The sequence below is a fragment of the Dromaius novaehollandiae genome, chromosome 1 (genome assembly GCF_036370855.1).
Source record: "Dromaius novaehollandiae isolate bDroNov1 chromosome 1, bDroNov1.hap1, whole genome shotgun sequence".
Classification (NCBI taxonomy): Eukaryota; Metazoa; Chordata; class Aves; order Casuariiformes; family Dromaiidae; genus Dromaius; species Dromaius novaehollandiae.
In genome coordinates, this window is record NC_088098.1 from 26,826,773 (window position 1) to 26,847,778 (window position 21,006).

The 21,006-nt window shown below is 38.5% G+C and overlaps 1 protein-coding gene across 3 annotated transcripts in view; it reads left to right on the plus strand.

Moving 5' to 3' along the window:
* DOCK4 (dedicator of cytokinesis 4) overlaps positions 1-19,150 on the plus strand; it is a 251,290-nt gene extending 232,140 nt beyond the window's left edge. For 2 of the 3 annotated variants that reach the window (XM_064507753.1, XM_064507755.1), the window contains 11 exons: positions 1,369-1,452; positions 3,794-3,913; positions 4,279-4,400; positions 4,673-4,793; positions 5,297-5,378; positions 5,612-5,721; positions 6,961-7,128; positions 9,329-9,401; positions 11,881-11,994; positions 12,934-12,995; positions 16,085-19,150. In XM_064507753.1, coding sequence (XP_064363823.1) covers positions 1,369-1,452; positions 3,794-3,913; positions 4,279-4,400; positions 4,673-4,793; positions 5,297-5,378; positions 5,612-5,721; positions 6,961-7,128; positions 9,329-9,401; positions 11,881-11,994; positions 12,934-12,995; positions 16,085-16,510 — 1,482 coding nt within the window. In that variant the 3' untranslated portion in view covers positions 16,511-19,150. The remainder of the gene's footprint in view (positions 1-1,368; positions 1,453-3,793; positions 3,914-4,278; positions 4,401-4,672; positions 4,794-5,296; positions 5,379-5,611; positions 5,722-6,960; positions 7,129-9,328; positions 9,402-11,880; positions 11,995-12,933; positions 12,996-16,084) is intronic. The other variant, XM_064507757.1, reaches the window with a different exon arrangement.
* The last annotated feature ends 1,856 nt before the right edge of the window (positions 19,151-21,006 follow it).

Genomic DNA, 21,006 nt, shown 5'->3' on the forward strand with positions numbered 1-21,006 from the left:
TACATCTCTGAGTCATAGTACAGAGCCGTATAATTCTCAGCCCAAAACTACTGGCAAACCAGCTGCTTGGTATTGAAAGAACATTAAACTTGTAGATGAGGAAAAAATATGAGTTGGCAGAGGTTTAGGATTTTAGCAAGAAATATCAGAGGGCTCCTTCTTACTGTTTGAACATGAAGTCTTGTTAGTCTACTGATCTAAAGTGAAAGGACCAGATGAAATAAGTGTTCTTCACTACAGTGTGTGGATATTTAGGCCAGGTTTTGACACTGTTTCTTATTAAAGCTTGTCACAGCATGAAATTTTTGGGCTGAATCAGAGCAAAGTGGTATATTTATCTCCAGCTCCACTCCTACCCTTTATTGCAAGTGATTATGCATGGCAGAGATTTTATCAGGTGAAGTTGGATGGAGGGCCTTGTAAGAGGTGTTTGAGAGAAACGCTAAGGAAAATGGAAATGGAAAACACAGCACAAAGTAACCACTATTATCCTCTCAGCTCTGTGGATATATAACCGTGTCTATGTACAAGTATGTGTGCAGAGAGCTTTTGTGACAAATGCAGTCTGAGAAGGTCTGGAATTTTCTTCTCAAAATAAAGTCAAGAAATGCTGTAAATGCAGTACAATGCCCTTGCAGGGTAAGATAGATACCATGGTAAGAAAGATGCAGCCATGAACAAGAAGGGGATTGCTGTGTCCAGGCCATTGCTGGTGGGTAAAATGATGCCAGGGTATTATGGCTGATACAATTTGAGCATTGGAGATGGGATGGGTAGTCATGTATGCTCATGAACATGCCTGGATGTTGGTCAGATGCTCCTGAAGCGAAAATGTGGCTTTTTTGAAAGCAATGTCATTGAGAGTTATTTAAAACGTTATTTACATTAAGAATGAATAAGAAGATAGTGTTGCACTTCTAATACATGCAGTAGCTTACAATTCCACACCATTCTTAAGATGTCTTTATATCCAGCATAAAATAAAGGCTAATAACCCTAATACAAAAAGACAGGAAATATCTAGCTCTATATAATTATTGAAATGCCTGCGCTACAATTAATAGGAAAGAGATTTTTAGTTCAGGTGACCTTTGATTTGTTTCATCTCTGATTTGCAAGTTTCCAGATGGGATTCAGGACCTGTCCTGAATGTTAAACAACTGGTGAATTCCACTTCAAGAACCATTCCACTGTATTTGCCTGTACTCTCCACCAGTGTGGAGGTGAATAATTATTTTGCATGTTTTAGTATCTTCTACTGAAAGACGTAGGAGCTTTTGTTTTGAAAATAGCATTTAAAAACTGGTGTAAAGTGCTGTATTTCAACTCACTTTATGTGACTTTGTAATGTTATTGTTTTGTGCTTAGGCATTCTTTGTCAAAGAATATGTCTTGAACCATCCAGAGGATGGAGAGAAGATCACACGCTTGAGAGAGCTGATGCTTGAGCAGGTAAAGTGGGGAAAAAAAACTGAGTAGGTGGCCTGATCAGTTGTTCTAGCTACAGTTGACATGACTCAAAATAAAATATGAAATTTCAAAGGATAAGTGCCCAGTGGTCTTCAGTATTCCAGATAGATGATAACTTCCTTTATAAACAGGTTTCCAGGTTATATTCTACCTAGTCCTTTTCATCATAATCTTTAGTAACTTCAAACTAATATAAATTAAAGTTTGAGCAAGAGGCAGGGATTTGTCTTATGATGGTTAATACTCGTACAGCATATTTTACCACCTACTGCAGAATATACATTATTTTCACCAAAAGGTTTAGCATAATTAAAAGCAAAAGCAAAAAAACAAATCTTAGTGCAGTACAAGATTTCTAATAGTAATTGCTGGTGTCTGTAGGCACTATAATAAATATTAAGTGATGAAGTTAAACAGATGTGTTCTATGCATTATATGACTTTTGTTTCATTTTTTATGTTTACCATGGTCGTTATATTTTGAGTATTTCCTGTAGAATGTGCTAAAGAAAACAGAAATCAAAAATAAATGAACTGCATAGATTTTGATGGACCTAAGTGAAATAAAGGTCCTAGAAATGGTTTTATTGCATTAAAAAAGTACATTTTTTTTCTAGTCTTCATTTTCCTTTGTTTTACCAAAACAAGAAGAATATAAAAGAGTCTCCAAATATTGATTTGGTTAAGTAATAAGCCAAATGACTACATTTAAAGTAGTCAGCTCCCTAGGATAAAAGACTCTCTTAAACCAAATATTCCGAAAGTGGAAATTAAAGGAAAACATTTAGAATTTTTCATTGGGAAAATTCAAAGTGGAGGATTTATCTCCCTTCCACACAGTAAACGTCAGGCTACGGAGACATGAACGATGCAATTTGGTCACAGAGCAGGGGCTACAGAAGAGTGGGAGAAGAAGAGAGTGGGAGTTGGGCAAAGAACACAACAACTCAAATCTACAGTAGCTCAAAAGGAAGCGGAGATTACTGACAATCCGACCAGGAAGACAATTACTTATGGCTGGAAGGTCTACCAGTGTCAATTATAAAGTGTCTCCATTTGGAAATGATGAAATAATTTATTTTGATCAAATAATTGTGCTGAAATATTTCAGCATTTATTAAATGACATTCACCTGTCTTTGTTCTATGCAGCATGCTGAAATTTCAAACTCTACACTAGGTAGCAGGTACTCTAGGTTAGAGCATTGGAATTTGGCAAGGTGAAAATTCCATTTTTCATCAATGTTGTGGTATCTTTTGGTCAGATCAGCTGAAGGGACAGATCCTCTGGGAGTCGAAACTGTAATAGGTTCACTGATCTCACTTAAATTTAATTTAAATAATGTACAGTAATTTACATCTCAGTTTCAGTTTTTCAAGCTATAGCTAATCTCACTAACGCTTGCAATTTAAAATCAGAGTTAGTAACTTCCCATGATAAAATTTGAATTACAAACCATATCGCTTAAAAACTGTCTGGTACACACACATGATTTAATAGAAAGTGCAAAGCATCCAAAAGGGCCAGGATCAGTGTGTGAATGTGAATTCTTACCTAAAGAATTCTTACCTAAAGTCAGCAATGTTGTGCAGATGTATACTCACTGAGAATCTGATCAAAATATCAGCTACATGCTCTCATCCAAAGATATTACAGCACAGTGTAACTATTTTGTTTTTAAATTAAACTTTATCTGATTCATCACTTAACCAATTCAATATTTTAAGCATGTATGACCAGATTTGTGCAGGATCTGACTTTTAGCAAATTAAAAGTTTTAGCAATGTTATTCTGAAGCATATTGGGCCTTACATCAAGGATACACATAAAATCACCACTTTCTGAAGTCACTGTGGAGTTGAAATACAACAGGGAACCGTGGACATCATCGGAAATGTATTCCAAGGTCTCTGGCAGATATGTCTGTGTATTGTGCTCGTATTTTATGTTTCATGTATTTTATGATCTCAGAGAAAATTGCTTTTGTTTAGGGTTTAGAATTACTCATTTGTACAGTTACCGTTTAGCCACATATCCACTACATTATCCATAATGGTTTTGATATTAGAGTTGAATTCAAGTAGGCTATATCCTTCAGCAAGTCAAATAGTAAAAGGGGGAGAAGCATAAATCCTTCCCTATATCATTGCTTTTGGTCTCAGGCCTTGTTTGGTTACAGGTCTTTTGGGTGTTTAAATAGATGGTTTTAATACAGTACGTGGGTTTTTTGGATTAATGTCATAATTATTAATTGATCAGAAAATGAAAGAGTAAAGAGAATAGATCAAATATTTTTCCTCTCTTTTCTCCCATCTTGTCTGTAGGCTCAGATTCTAGAATTTGGCTTAGCAGTGCATGAGAAGTTTGTGCCTCAGGATATGAGGCCTTTACACAAAAAACTAGTAGATCAGTTCTTCGTGATGAAGTCAAGTTTGGGAATACAGGTATGTGAGCAGGTGAATTGCTGGGCTGTGAGACATAGTTTTTCTGCAGCAATGGCTGTTAATTTTCCTAAGCAGCAAATAGTGACATCTTTTGGTTGTTTGTCCACATTACATCTTGGTGGCACTCTTACAGCATCACAAAGTGAAGAGAAAGCTAGCAAACTTTCCATACAATGCAGAGAAAAACAGTCATGCATTACTAAAGGGAAAGTATCATCACTCTAAAAATTAAAATACATTTTTTTTACTTATGATGAACCTGATCCAAAATACGGATACACCTATTCAAATGAATATCTGTGTCTCACAAAGTGCTTAATGATGTTATATTCATTTTAATTAATCTTCTTTTAACCATTTGCCAGGAATTTTCCGCCTGCGTACAAGCTAGCCCTATTCATTTCCCAAATGGAAGCCCTCGTGTGTGCCGAAATTCAGTACCTGTTTCTATGAGCCCTGATGGTGCCAGGGTAATACCTCGACGCAGGCAAGTTAAATTAGTAGAAATTGATAGGTTTTGTTACTTGCCGAAGATGACTCATAAACTATTGTTGTGCACATGCTTGCTGGTAAGGCTGAAGTATCTTCAGACATGAATAGGTGATATATATATAATCAATTCCTTCCACCCCCCCCTTAATAAATTCAAATTAAATTGTGAAGGTTAATAAAATGTGCTGTTTTCTCATGATACCTGATTAATAAACCATGACTGGCAACTACAATGAGCTATTTTCTATTTCATTATTCCTATAATAGTCCCTTGAGTTACCCAGCTGTCAATCGGTATTCATCCTCATCACTGTCATCCCAAGCTTCTGCTGAAGTCAGCAATATCACTGGGCAATCAGAAAGCTCTGATGAAGTTTTTAACATGCAGGTACAAATTATTATCATTCTTCAGTTAAAACAAGCTAAAATGAATTTTTCTTACAAAGATACTTGCTAAGTTAATGCTTCTGTTCATTATTCCAGTCAGAATTCTAGAAGTTACTGTTGAGTAGGAGTTCACCTTCTTACCTTACAAAAAATAGCTTTTTATGTCACTATTTCTTCCAAGCTGAGACCATGAATTTATGACAAAAGTAATAAGCAATGCACTTTGATGCAAAGTCATCACCTTACCTAGACTTTTTTGTCCAATTGTCACAGTTGTGATCTAATTATTTTAATATATTAATATATTTCTATTTATTTGATATTATACTAAATCTTTATGTGTAGCTACATTAAGGCTTCTTATACCAGTTTGCTACTTTGAGATACAAAAATACTAGTCTAACAAATCACAAGTTCTTTGTTTTAGTGAGGCACATATTATAAATTTTGTTTTCCAAACTGGTAAGTGTGATGTGGTAACAACAGCATCTCTTCTGTATGCAGCCCAGTCCGTCTACCTCAAGTTTGAGTTCTACGCACTCAGCTTCACCTAACGTGACCAGTTCTGCTCCATCCAGTGCCAGAGGTCAGTGCTTGTCCTCTCTGCTAAGCCAGATTAAATGGTTCTTGAAAGGTTACACAGCTGAATCTCTAACTAATTTCTGCACATTATAACTGGTAGGACATCAAATTCAGCCAATTGTTTGAAGAATGTGATTTATTGGCAGGTAGACAGTGTCTGTTAGAAAATTCCTTACACAATCGAAATGTCTGTATTTTGACATGTGAATTTAATCACTTGATACATTTATATTCCAGCCTCTCCTCTGTTGTCTGACAAACATAAGCATTCCCGAGAAAACTCTTGCCTGTCCCCCAGAGAGAGGCCCTGCAGTGCCATCTACCCTACTCCTTCAGAAACCTCGCAGGTAGGAAGCTTGCTGGGAGGCCTCTTAACTCAAGTAGTTAATAGAAAGATAAAGGAGCTTGTTGAACTTTGAGCAGATTCAGTGTTTACTGAATCTGTTTACATTTTGCTTTGGTGTGCCTTGAACTGGACAATAGTATACATACTGCTGGAAAAAAGGAAAGGTGATAACCATATTTAAAAGGAAATGCCTATTTATAAGTACCTACTCTGTAAAATATTTGACATGCACAAAAAAGATAATGTGAATAGAATGCACTGAACTTTAAATAGATCACATTTCTGCTTATTTTGTCTAGGTTTAAACCTAGTTTTGGTATTTACTCGTCGAAGTGAGAGACACGAAAGGCCTATCAAATCACATAGTCTGCTTGCCTGAAATATCAGTGTTTGTTCAGTCTAGGGAAGAAAGAAGATGGGAAAACTGTCATTGCAACAGTTGTGCACGGTGACCTCCCCTTTAATTTCCTCTGAAATATCTAATTCTAGTCACTGTCAGATAACCCAAGCCACGTGGCAATTACATGTGATGTCAGTCTTTCTTCCTTCTGAAATTTTTGTTACCCTGGAGGAAAGAGTAGGAGTTGACTTCTTACCCTAAAAGTACTGTTGCATAAGTCTGTATATAAAAATCTATATTCTTTGAATTATCTGAAATGCAGAATGAGTTTGATGAGGCTGCCAGTTTTGAATCCTAATTTCATCTTTTCTTCTTAATGCGCCTACTTTTCTACAGTACTTTCCTGTAATATAATTGCTGTTTTAATCCATTTCATCACGCAACAGAGCTCTTGCTGAAGCAGAAAAAGAGGCAAACACAAGTAGACTGTGATAGGGCCCTCTTTTCAACACTAACTCTCATTTCCACCAGAAGTTTGGCCTCTGATAAAATACCACTTGGTAGTTCAGGATCCTTTATTTTAGAAACGATTTGTTGCCTTCTCTTTAATGGTATTTCTGTCTCTTGTTTCTTCAGTTATTGAGTTGGTTCTTGATTTAATTTTTTCGTCTTTTCTGTATAAGTCCTCATGCTGTTACCTGAGGGCTTAAGAACTAATACTGAGGGTTAGTCAGACTATAACAGCAATTCTCAGGAACTACTTAGTGATGTATCTACTGGGCACTTTCTCAGTGGTAGGAGAGCCAAACCAGTGCAGAGGAAAGACCAGCAGATGTTCTTTATATAAAAAGCGGTTTTACAGTTTGCCGCAAAGAAAAATTGTCCCATTTTTGCTCCCAGACTGCAAACTCTTGCTTTGCCAAGTGGAATGCGACTTCTCTCCCCCACTCTACCAGAGATTCGATAAGGGAGGCTGAGGAGCTCGTAGGCCCAGTCTCCGTTCTCTCAGAGACTCGCCTGGCAGCAAAATCTCCCAATCTGTCTCTACCCTCAGTGTCCCAAGAGAGGGTAAGTAGAAAATTAACTATCTCATACAAAGAAGTATGTTTCAAAGGTGAGAAGGTTTGGCAATTTCTTTTTGCCCTCATAACGATAAACATGGATAAATCTTTCTAGGGAAAGACACAATTTTTTCCTCAGGTGCTCTATTCCCTGGGCAGCAAGAATGGACTGTGATCAAAGGGAAAATTCTGATTCTCTGCCTTGTGAGTAAGATGGGAAGGAAAAAAAAAAAGTCCTCTGGAGAATAGTAAGGAGATATCTTAGAGATACCTGCAGCTTTCATTATAATTTAGACGCTCAAACTGTTCTTTGCCCTTTCTATTTTCATTCTAACAGCAGTTAACTTTTACAGTCTTGGCTGGAGCTTCATACTATGCTAATGAGGAAAGGACCACCCATTTCTGAATTTCTTTGTTATGGCTTAATGAATGAATGTTTCACAATTGTTTTCAACCTCGAAGCATGAGATGCACAGGGAAATTCCTGCACTTCAAGTCCAAATCGAGTCCTTTGAGGCCATAGCTACCTCATTTAAAGAAGTTGGAAGGGCTACATAGAATCCAGACCACAGCACTGCTGCACCTGATTCCCTCTTTGAAATTGCTGCTCAAGGTTATATATGTACAGCTGCATTTGGTCAACATCCTTTTGTGCTTGCTTTTTGATCTCTGGCTGAGCAATTGTACAGTGTCTCTCTAGCTCTTTCCCATACTCTGAAGATGAATGCCTGTTGTTGTTGATTGGTTAAAAAGCCTCATTAGTTTTTGCTCTATTCTTTTTCCTAATTGAGTTTTTTGGCTTTCCCATTTTTGGAGGTTTTTGCTCCTCATTAAACATTCTGTGATGGCTCTTGTTCTTCCATATGACTTTATATTTCATTGTTTCAGTATGTCTTCATTTCTCTGTATTTCATGCAACCTCTGCATCTTTATCTCAACCACTTTGCGTTGCTTTAGCAGCCTCTGCTCTTTACCTTCACAACAAAAAACAGACTTCGGTTAAACAGTGGTTTTAAACTCACTAGTACACTACTGGCTCGCTACAAAGTGAATATTTGATCCAGACCAGGCATGAGCATGTGATTGTATTTTCTAACTCATTAGAAGCACATACATACTGCTTACACCAACCTAGTTTTATGGTAAATCCAGGAAAACAGGTATTACTTGATCCAATGTGACTCTAGGACAGCACAGGCAGGCAAATCTAGTGTAGCTTAAAGTCTGCCAACTCATTGCCCTACCAGATGTTTTTGAATCAAGTTGAATTGGCCAAGTATTTGTTCCTCATTTTGACCTGGGGTAGCGATATGTTAGGCCCATGATAGCTGTTCTTTAACTAGGGTTGTCATCATGTGAAACCATGGCAGTCTTTCACTGACTTGGCATGAAGCAGCTGTTAATACTGGGAGGAGATAGGAGAATAGGACATGACTTGATTTGGATTTCATTGATTGTCTGATCTTCTCTCTTTTTTTTTTTTTTTAAAAAGATAGTTTCCTCCATTCTGCTTTCCTTTGGCGAGTACATATAAATTGCTGGTAGGATTAACTATGTGTTGTTTACATCTATTATTAAATGTCAAGATAAACCAGTGGCCCACTGATGATTTGAATGTTGCCAAAGGAAACAATTTGCAGAATTTTAAAATAGTTTCATAAAGTTCCTATGATTTTTTAGAAAAAATAGTATTCAGAAAAGAAGATAAACACACATTATGCATGAAGTCTTGTCCGCAAGAGAACTAAGGCTAGTGCCAAGAAAAGTCAGAGCTGGGAAAAATGTGGCTCTTGTAAGGTAACAGCTGTAACTTGATATTATCAAAAGTTACACATTGCACAAATCCTGATTCTGCAGTGAAATTTTTGCAAATCTATCCCTTGCTCAGCATTCTATCAAGTCAGCCCAGTCAAATTTCACCTAAGAAATGAGCCGTATTTTATCTTTCAGGGAGCAGGAAACTGCCAGAGTTCAGTATATAATACTCCTCCCAATAATTCCAGGTGTACAGTTTTCAGAGAACTAGTTCACTCACTATTTATGTATGGATTTTTTATTAAAATATTTATGTTCCTAGGTGAGGTTTATCACTGCCTCCAAGTAAATCTGTGTGGGGGGTGGTTAATAACAAAAATATAACAGTTTTCTTAAAGGCCACTGAAATACTACTGTAGTTATGCATAAGCCATGCTGTTTTCAATTTCCAGAGAATGCTGTTTAATCATATTGGTGATGGTGCTCTGCCGCGAAGTGATTCCAACCTGTCTGGCCCTGAGAAGGGTGAGTAGAAATGCTGCACTTTACCAGTCTTGGCATCAATGAAAATAAAATTAATGTGTGATATTCCTGGAGAATGCCGAGCCTTTTGAGCACATGAGAAAGAATTCCCAGTTCCAAAAATATTTCTCATCTCCAAGTTTTAAAACACTTCACCAAAAAAGGGAGGAAAGAAAGTAGTATCTGCTCAAACTGAGTGGTGCATTCAGAAGGGTCCAGAAGTTTGCAGGAAGCCTCGGTGATGGAGCAGCAGGTTGCAGCCCGCTGCCTCTGAGAGTGGTCCTTTCCTGTCTGGTTCAGCAGAGAGGAGGACTTGGGGGGACAGGGAAATGAATGCTGGAGATAAGGAACTTCTGGAGACTGGGGAGGAGGAAAGCTAAAGAGATGGGTAAAGTCCTGCAGTTCGGTACCTGCAGTTTCTCTTTAGCCAGACAGAAATCATCATGCTTTTGGTTACCCTTCAGAAGGGGAAAGATTGTTTTGTTTTTTCTCAGAGTAAATGAGAAACCTATTAATTTCCATCAAAAAAAAAAACTTTTTATAATTTTACAAATGGGGAAATCCAATATTGTTGGCACAATTGTTGCTTCAGAGCAGTAAACTTTCTGCTTACTCATTTCATTATGTGCTGCCCTTTGTTGCACCCCTAAATAAAGGATACAATAAAACAGATGTATTAAAACTAACATTTCAAGAAAATACTCTAACAAGAACTGATCAGGAATCATATTTTCAGCAATGACAGTTGATTTAAAATATGTATGTGTATATATATATATAGTTGCTTTCAAGTTTTGATAAAAACTCAAGTGTGGAATTTTTCATGCAGCTGAGAAACGTATGAAATAATTTAACATGGAAGCGTCAAAACTTTTCCACTGGCCTATGCAGCCAGGAACATTACAGAATTGTTAAAATAAAATATTCTGTTCTAGAGACTTCAGCAGTCCAAATAACTGACTGCTTGGATCGCTTAAAAGAAAAAATCAGTTTGTCAAAGATTCAGGCATTTGAAGGACTTAGGCCTGGTGCCAAGTCATTTTTAGGATGAGGGCAAAACCATACTGCTAGGTGACAACCTACAATAAAAAGCAAACAATGTATTGCATATTTTGGCAATAAAAAGGCAAAATGATCTTCTAGAAGATAGAATTAGTACTCGGTGTGCTGTTCTCAAAGTCAACTAATGTACCATTATTACTGTAACAATATTGTTACAGGTACAACACAAATACTATTTGTACTGTACTTCTTGTATAAAGTGTCTGGTATAAACTAGTGTAGTGAGATTCCAGTCGTCCTGAGAGCCATTAGTGTTGCTACAATAGCAATAATTGATATCATCAATTAGCAATCAGCAACGGTGCTTTGCTTTTTACTCTATCTTTGTAAATGAGCATGGGCTCCTTGCACATGGTTCTTTACTTACTGGTGTGAAAGAGACACACAAGAGGTAAACTGCCATGGCATGGTACAGGCTATGAATTCTTCACCTCTGGGTTTTTGTTCTTTTTTTTAGAAGTAGGTGTTTCACTGTTTACAGGGCATGTACAAGAAAAATTGCAGTTTTTAAGTGAGCTTTTGTCCTGTCTGTTAAATGTCCTGTCTTTCTGTCTGCCTTCTTGCCAACATTGGTGGCTCTATGATAATACAAAATAATCTGGTTCTATTATGGGAGCTATTCCAGGCCTTATGGATGGGCTAATTCAAAGTCATGGCATTTGGCAAAAGTAACGCAGATAAATAAAGCAGCCAATTTTATACATGTCAAAGTGCCAGTCAGTTTACATGATTAAGTAGAGATTCTGGATGATGGGTACAAACAAGGTATATAAGTTGTCTTAGTCCACAGGAATTTCTCAGTTTTAATTTTCTCTGACATTTTCATCTTTCCCTTTTCACCCCCTCCATTTTGTGCCTTTCTTTCCACTTTTTTCCATTCTGAGTTTGTAGCCTGTGCAGGCAACAAAAGACTGTTAACACTGGGGTGTTAACAGAGAGATGTTGACTGAAATTTGGCAACTTTCTTTCTCTAGCACCTTCCATGTGTAAAATGGTTTAATGGAAACTGTTCATGAATAGTCTGTTCCATTCTGCCTAAACACCTTTAAACAGAAGTCTGCTGGAAAGATAAACTGGTTATATTAACAGGCTTCAAGCTTTTCTGCCTTTGTGGCTGGATCTGGGGTTCACCCAAGTGCTATTTCAGCTGCTACTGCTGCTGATGGTCCCAACTGCTTTACAGTCTCAGCCTGGCTTGAGGGCCAGATGTGAAAGTCAGGCAAACCAGGAGGCTGACAGGCATTACTGAAGAGCCTTTCAAACGCTGATGTAATCATGAGAGCTTTTCAGGCATGCTGTTAAGTTGTTTAACATTTTCAGTATGCATATTTCTAAGCTCATGGATAAAGGCAAGTCAGAGAGCTTGAAAGTGAGAGCTAGAAGTGTTGATACATGTGTCAACTTTTTCATTCTCTTCCAGCTGTGAACACCACCCCCAGCAGCTGGAGCCTGGACAGTGGGAAAGAAGCCAGAAACACATCAGAAAGTGGAAAGCTCATATCTCCCCCTGTGCCGCCGAGACCTGCACAGACCGGTGAGTGTATGGACATTCCAGACTAAACTCAAGTAGAAAAGAATGATTTACATGAGGGCTTTGGTTCTTTCCACTCTGATTAACCTTTAGCTTCTTGGGCAGGTTAATTTATTATTTGTTTACTTACGTGGAAGGCTGTAGAACTGCAGGTATTTTCATCTTGTTAATGATCTCTGTAGCATCCTGTTTCCAATACTTTGCCTTTTCACTTAATGACTTAGCAGTTTCAAACAGTTTATGCTGGTACTAGAAAGGATGATTGAATTTAATCTTTTGATCTTATGATGATTGGAGGTTAGCAGTTACAGATTATAATTATGATAAAAAGAATCTTACTGGCCAGTGAATGCACAGCAATCATGGATGGACATGAGTGCTGTTACTGTAACCAATTTGCCCTTCAAAAGAGTAATTTCCATTTAAAAGAAAGGCTGTTTAAGTGGTACTATAAATATAATTGTTCCTCAAGAGAATGAAGATGCTTTTCATGTAGCGTTATGCCTCAAGTATGTTGAGGCATGTTTACAGTATGTTTACAGGTATGTTACACCTGTAAACATTTGGTGTAAGTACATGTATTGTGTTTTTTCTTATTTGACATATAAGTACAGAATATATTTTTTAGAAAAAGAAGAAAAAGAGAAGGGGAAAGAGTATGATACTGACTTTTTTGAATCCTGTTAGTGATTGATAGGACATAAAGCACTTTACAGTGATATAAAATTTGTCAGAGAAGACGGATGCAGAAATGTCTTATGCTGTATTGGTTCTACTGGAAGATAACCTTGAAAACAAAATAAAACAAAATCTTTAAAAGCTTTACAGCCATTGATCAAGTATATAGAGGGAACCAGGGATAATGCTGGGTGTAGAATGATCTCCAAGACTTAGTGAGAATCCTAATGTGAAGAGTGCACTGATATCTTTCTAATTTTACAGCATCACCAGCAAGACACACAGCCTCCATTTCCCCTTCTCCTGCTGGCAGATCACCAATGAAGGTACTGTCTTATTGCAGTCAATCTTCTTTGTTCATGTTGTGGGGTAGACTGTATATATTTAATATGTTGTTTGGGATTGTTTTTTATTATCGTCATCATACACCTATGCAAAATCCATTCACAAGAGTAAGTAGCTATAACAATCACAGATGGAAGATTTTCAAAACTGCAGACAAGAACCAGATTGAGATCTTTAGACTCTAACTTCTTAAAATTAGGCTTCTCACCTACATGGATAATCAATCTCATCTGAGTCAATGGAGAGAAGGGAGCATAAAAAATAAATGTAAGAAATGCCAAGTGGTCCATCCACCCCAGAATTCTGTCTCCAGCAGTGGCAAAAGGAGATGCTAATGAGGGAGAGCCTGGTGTACAGCCCATTACTCTTACTCCCCTGGCATCTGGAGCTGTTGTGTCGGGGCTGTTAGAAGGCTATCCCTGCTTTAGTCATTTTAGTATCCAGTGCCTCTGCAGACCGATCTAGGGAGGTTATGTAAGAAGTTGGAGGTAGTCTGAAGCCTGTTGGTAAGCTACATTAAGGACAGGCTGTGAGTAAACATTTGTTCTCTGGCAGTTAGGCACTCCTGGCAATAGGGGATCCTGGCTATGGAGTCCTTTTTTGAGGACAGATGCTGAACTGAGCAGCGTAGAGATATCTGAAGGTGTTGGTACCTACTCATTGCACAATAGCCTCTTGGTTGGAAAACTTGAGCAGGAAGCGTGAGTCTTCTGCAGCGTGGGAGCTCATGAACATACAGCTTGTGTATTCCAGAAAAACCCTAGAGAAGCGAAGTGATACCCCAGATTGCCTCCTTTCCCCTTGAGGTCCCTAATCACAAGTCTGCAGTCATTCTCCCATTTGTCATCCCATGAGCCTGTAATTATTCCCTTTGCGGCCACCCAGTGGTCCAGGTCCGGCCCAGAATAATTGTGCTTGCTCTCGGGATGCTCTGTAGTCCCATTGCCTCGGCACACCTTACTGCAAAGTGAGCTCTGCCGCAAGTTTCGCGCTAACTGCTTCCTAGGAAGCCCTTCAGAGCATTAAGATACAAAAGGTGAGTAGTTTTTCCTGTGTTCCTGAACTGGCTCGGTGCTGATGATTCCAGGGGCCATTTCAAGCTAACGTTTTCTTCTAAATACCTGAACAGAATTTAAGCTTTTTCCAGCTAAACTCTGGATTGCCACAGAGCCTACTTGGGAAAGGAGTGCTGGCCCAGAATACTTTGGAGAGTTGTTGGATCTCGAGCATCCTTGAATTTCCAGACTCTCCTGGTGTCTAGACTGCTAATCATGATGGGTGCAAGCAGTCTGTATTGCTGTCAGGGACTAAGTGCTTATCCCTGCTCAGCCCCTAAATTCAAACAGGATTTACACATATTTGCTTCTTGTTTCAAATGAGAGAAGTAAAGCTCCTAAATCCTGTCTATAGCCACTTGGATTAAGTGCCGAGTGTTCTTGGAACCTGAACCAATTACATCATTTATTTGAAAACTTTGACCCCAGAAACTTGTGTGGATGAGAAAGAGCAGCAGCTTCCTGAAACACAGGAACAGAACCTGAAGCAAGTAGTTACGCAGGACTCCCAGTGTGTACAAAACATCTGCAACATATAATGATGGTTAAATAGAATTTGTTCTGCTTTTCCTTAGCCACATATAGAGCACAATTTTTACCCTTTGTTCCAACTGTTATGTACTGCCAGAGAAAACCACCCAAATACAAAACCCACTGATGTAAATTAAAATCTTTCCGTTGCTTTCAGTGTACTGTGGATCCAGTCCTAAATGGACAATTAAGATTATCTCAACAGAATAAAGTCAGTGCAGCCAGCTCTATACACCTTTGCCCCTCTCCTTTTCCTCCTCTTCCTCCTCCTCCTCCTCTCCCTACCCTTTGCCGCATGGCTTGCACGTTCACTCTCACCTAAGCTGAGCAGCTGAGTGCCAACTAGTCTAATAAAAATTGGGGTCGGAAACCTGTCTTTAAGCCATGATTTCTCCATCCCTTTTTAGCCTGTGCTTGAGACCGTTATGTCTAGATTGTCTCAGATTGTTTTATGAAAAATCAGATATGTTGCAAACCTGTTTCAACTTTTTTCTAACCTTACAGTTTTGAGTAGAACTTGCTTTACTAGAATAGGATTTCTCGAAGTTTTCAGGCAGGGCTTGTTGTCCCTGCTTCCTGTTCTTTGTCAGCGCTGTTGTTGCTGCTCGGACCCTCAGCTCTCTGTCCCTCACTGCCCCCAGAGACCTGCGAGGCTGCTGGTGTAGCCGCGTGGACCGTTTGTCGTGTCCCCTTGGGCCTCTAAGGCTGCTTTGCGTCTTGCAGAGCAGTGCAGTGTGTCCAGAAACCACCGGAGAGGTGGGGTGGAGAGAGGGCGGAGGAAATAGGTTTCCAAATGCCATCTGCAGCAGCAGTAATTCCTTACCTCCTGTGTTCCTGCTGCTGCTGCTTAATAGCAACGCTGTGGGCAGACCTCAGGCAGTCCAGCAGAGGTGATTAGCTTGGCATCTGCTCTGCGCTTCACCTGTGACGTTGGTGCATGCCACACTTGAAAATGATGCCACTATCTAAATGCACTTTTCGCTGCATGCCTGTGCACTGAAACTGTGAGAAAAGCCTTGGAAAATGAATTTTAAAGGGGAGATGGCAATAGCAGAAACACTGTATGTAATGCAAGTACTGTGTTCTGGCATTAGGGGGCAGGACACTACTAGTTACACACTATGCTTTGCAGTTACATATTCAATTTAAAGCGCTAGGAAAATTACGGTATTCCTTTTATTTTTAAATGACTTGCAGATTTTTCTAGAGTATGATGATGGGGAGATAACATTTAAGTATAGTTTTACTTACACTTAAATGAGTTACTGGCGTGAAGCACTGTTTAAGGTATACTTAGGTGCTCTTGAAACGAGCTTTTTATTGGTTTCAAACTGGATCTTAATTAAAAAGAGATGCAACAGTTTACATTTATCAAGCCTCAGAATCTGTGCAAAATGTCTATGTGTATTTTTAGGTTTAGCAAAGAAATGCTAATCCCTAATTTGCTCTGGGTGACTCCTTCTGATGTCCTTTCCTTCGAGCAGGGTTCTGTGCAATCATTTACCCCCTCTCCAGTTGAGTATCACTCTTCGGGGCTCATATCCAATTCCCCGGCGCTGTCAGGGAGTTACAGCAGCAGCATCTCTTCACTCAGCCGATGTAGCACATCCGAAACGTCGGGCTTCGAAAGCCAAGGCAGCGAACAAACAGTAACTGTTCCCAACTACAGCGTTTCCGAGGAGCCTGTGAGAAAAGAGAGTAAAACCCCGCCACCTTACAGCGTCTATGAGCGAACTTTGAAGCGCCCCGTTCCACTACCTCACAGCCTCTCCATCCCAGCCGCTTCGGACCCACCAGCACTGCCACCCAAACCGCAGCTCGTCCGGCCAAACAACCTGGAAAACAGTAGCAGGAGGACTGAGCAGGTTCCTCGGCCGAGGCCACTGCCTCGGAAAGTGTCTCAGTTATGAGAAGTCACTTTTGTATTTAATGGCGATGAATTCTTTACCGTTTAAGAAATAGTATTTTTTAAAAATGGTAAAATACGTTTAGTTAGGCACTTTAATAATTTTACCAACCTTCTCTTTTAAGTAATTTTTAAATGCTTATTAATATTATGTTGCACATTTTTAAAAGAAGTTACTAATTTACGTTGCCAGATACTATCGGAAACACGAATGAGAGACTTTTCTTCATTTCATGGTGGTGAATACTGATACACACTTTTATTTGTACCTTATTTTTATTTAAAAAAAAATTAAACCTAAAACCCTACAGCTCTCATCTGAGTTAGCTGAATTCTTCTTACAAAATGCAGAATATACTGACTGGATCTTTATTACTAGAATAAATGCACGCTTTATAACAAAGTAGTCTGTAGACTAGGATGTTTCTGCAAGTAGGCTGAAAGTTGTCTCTCTTATCCAGTGAACAGGTTAGTCATTTCAAATGTCCGTGGAAGAATGGAGATATAATGCAAGTTATACTGCAGAGAAGTGTTGCAAGAATGTGGTCTGGAATTTTTGAAACAAACACTTGGTTCATATTATTTTTAAGAATAAAAAGTACCTGCATTTCATTCAGTATAGAGCACCTTTCTGGTAAATCTTGATAAGGTTTTTGTGCTATTAGTGTATTACTGTACCTGATGCATCCTTTTCTTTTTAAGGTGCAATTTATTTTTATTCTTCAAGTTATATTTAAACTAACTGGCAGTTTGCTAGTAGCAGTTCTCTGCTGTTTTTGAAAGTTCACTCTAAAATACAATTTGTGTATTATATAGGTACTAATGAAGCTGTTCATTTAATCTGTGTACAGGAATCAGTACTGACTAGTACCAGGGAAATATATCCTAGATGAACAAATTTAAAAAATATAAATTACTGGCGGTCTGTCAATGAATTTTAAAAGCAAATTGTAAAAGTCATTAACAATCCTGCAAAAAACTAGCAAAAATTCTGAAGAGCTCTTCCGACATGTATGTACCAGTAGAGTGGGGTTTTGGATTTGGTTTTTAACTTAAGTACATCACCATCATCTTTACTGTAGGGGAATGGTGTTTGGGCTTAAGTTGTATTTTAGCGATTAGCATCTGAAGAGCTCTGGAAAGCTAATGCCAAGCTGTAGGAATGTGGGGAAAAAAGCACCTTCTGTATGTATTTTTTGTATTCCTCCTTTTATTCACTGTTTTAACACTCGCTTGAAAACAGATGTATGAACTGCATTTAAAACCATGCTGTTGAAAATATTCTCCCTCTTTTGTTGGGAAGCTCATGTTGATTTTAACTGTGTTTGATTTGTTGATAGTTTAACTGGAAGAAAGTGACCACTTTTTATATTCTCTCAATTAAACCTTCAGCAGTTACAAGCTGTTGAATGGTGGTTATAGAGGTTTTCTATAATAAATGTTCAAGTATTTTTGTACATAATTGGTAAATTTTAATAAGGAGTGTACCATTATGTGAAAAAGAAGCAAACAGTTGTGTATGCAGTAAGATTGTTATAATTATGCCAAATACTTTATGTATGGAAAAAAGAATATTTGTAAATATGTGCTTTTAACAATAATTCTGCCATATTGACTTTACAATTTTGAATGTCAGAAAAAAATAATATATGTTAAAATATTTATGTTTTAGTGAAAGTATTCATAACTTGAAAAGGAACATATGAATTTTAGCTTTGTATCTTGCTGATTTCAAAGTCTGAAATTCCTTGAACTAGCTCTTGCTTTCAACTATAACATTCTTGTGTCTGTAACCACATCATAAAAGGTGCAGAAAGCTACATATTTATGCTGATATAAAGAGGTAATGCCTGAGATTTAAATAAGGTGTCACACGTAAGATAACAAAGCTGCTTTGATTCCCTCCCTCCCCCCCCCCCCCGTAGTTTAATAGATTTTGTTGACTAGTGCTTGAGCACAGTATGAATCAGTGTTATTTGCTCCTGAAGCCATTTTTTTATTTCTGGCTGTGAGCAGAATTGTTGAATTTATCATTTGCCTGTGTTACTGAAGTCAGTTTTGCAGCAAAATATTTCATGAAGTTTCTGTTTACCCAGACACTCATATTGGTTGCTGCATAATGTTAATATGGAATAAAATGACTTGATTAATCTTTAGAGTACAACTTGTTTTCTACAGAATGAGGGATTATAAAGCGGTTTGTCATGGAATTAGAATTCTGTCTCCTTGTCTTGCTAAATCTAGTTTTCTTTCTGATAAAAAATCTCCTGATGGATCTAGTTTTCTCTCTACTTGAATCCCTAATTGCTTTGTGAGACAAATGTGGACAGTATTTACCTGCTCTTGTGATCAAGTGAAGGATGTAAAATTTACTATGAGAGTATTGTAAATTAACCTGCATGAGCTCTCTGTTTTTATAACCAAGACATCAGGAATACTCTGAACGACAGCAGACAGTATAAAATTGACAGAGTGCTCTAAAACTGAGCTGACACATTTTCTGCTTAGCCAGTTTTGGCAAATTGATTTTGTAGATCAGCCTTTCAAGCTGATTTCCTATAAAAATGTAGTGTGAAATTTTTTGTATCTTGTAACACCCAGAGCTTGAAAAGCTAATGTAAATAAAGGTCTCATCTGAATTTTATGCATTACTCATAAATGTAGTTTTATCACTTTCTGGATGACAGTGAGTAATTCAGAAGCTCATACAAGGGCACCTATGAGAACAACTTACTGTTACTACCTTTTATAATAGCTTGAGTGTTAGCCAACGTACATGTAATAGTTGCAATGATCTTATATTCAAACACTGCAGTTGAGATGCTGGGATCTCTGGGATGCCACAGAAAGCAGTGGCAGTCTCAGCCGGTCTGCCTTTAAACAGTGCAGTTCACACCCGTTCTCCTGGTGGGCTAATGCATCAGGAACGTGAGTGAACTCCGCTACGATTTGACTTAAGATTTCATGGTAACTAATAGGCTTTGTTTTTAAAGAAGCACAAAGCTAAAGTAGAGTCTGGAAAATGGCACTACCTTGAAACCTCTTTTATCTTCAATGTGCCCTGTTCACGTGGGCAGGGAGTAGCTACATGTAAATCTTCTTCCATATGAAAAGGGCACCTTGCTGTCCTGCCTTACCATTCTTCTTCTTCACAAACTCTGATAGAGTCTGCAACAAGCACAGTGACGGGGGTAAAAAGATACTAATAGGTAGGAATTTCTGCCTGAAGTGATAAAAAGCATCTTGTTTTGAGAGTAACTGTCATCGGTGAAGTACATAGTAGCATCGCTTCAGTAGCCCAAGGTGCTGACAGAGCCAAGTGCTGTTGGTAGCCAGCTTTTCCCAAGAGGTCCAAGCAGAGCCTCCGCGTGTACTTAGTCGCTGAAGGGCAAAGCCCATCTACTCAGTGTGAAAGGACCTTCATCAGTGGAGGGCTTGACATTTTGACCTTGAACCAAATCCCACCAGATTCTGTGTGAGAAGAGAGGCTACGGACATGATTTATCTTAATCTTCTCCCTTTCTTTTTAATTCAGCTTTTCACAAGTCTTTCACATACAGGAAAATAGGATGATTAGTTGCTTTGGTTAACATTAACAAAAAATCCTGTGATTAAACAGGTAAAAATTTGCAAGCCTCAAGGATACGAAAGGCTTAGAACCGCATACCTCAGCATGTGCACTAAGCCTTAGGATGGAGCAACTCTCCCTGGTTGGTGAAAAAGGCTGGTGGAGAAGTAATGTTAAATGTTTGTATATCTGGGTTATTCAGTAGGGAACTTGGTGTCGTTGTAGTAACAGGCTGAGAGCTTTGCAGACCCAGGTGGAGACTGTGCAAATGACACAAGTCTCCACGGCATGACTGGGCAAACTTAGGTCCGATTTAAAAGCTGTGTTAATGATACAGTTCATAGCTCGTGTCTAAGTGGATGTTGCTGGTTTCTGTTTATTTTAAGAAGAGTGTGTTGGAGGAAGGGAGGAGAGGTTGGAGGTGGGAAGAAAAAGGGGCAAATAAAAACTAGGCAAAAGCCTAAAATGGCTGGACAATTAATCCAAGCTTTTTTCACCTAGCCAGAAAAGGTAATAGTGGGAGAAATTGAAAGAGTAGCTCAAATCAAAGCATGAAATCAATTTGTACAAATTACTGTAACATCATTTCATACCAGCTTAACTGCTGCTTGAGCTGTAGGGGGACACAGGAGAAGTTGGTAGTCCTGGTAAAATAGTTTTTATTTCACAAAAGCACTGGGGTTTTTTCCATTGTACTAAGACTTACCAGAGGAAAGATGACAGAGGGGTCTGGTTGTCATGAATTGCAAGGGAAGAGAGTTTCTAAATCCTGAAGTGTTGCATAATATTAAAATCTTTCTCTGGTTTTGCTTCACAGTTTTTCTTTGGTGGTCTTTCATCCCAAGGTGCACATTACATTTTGCAGTGAACATCACAGTCTTTTAGGGAGCAAATCCTTTTCTGAATTTCAGAGGAAATCGCTGCTCTGATAC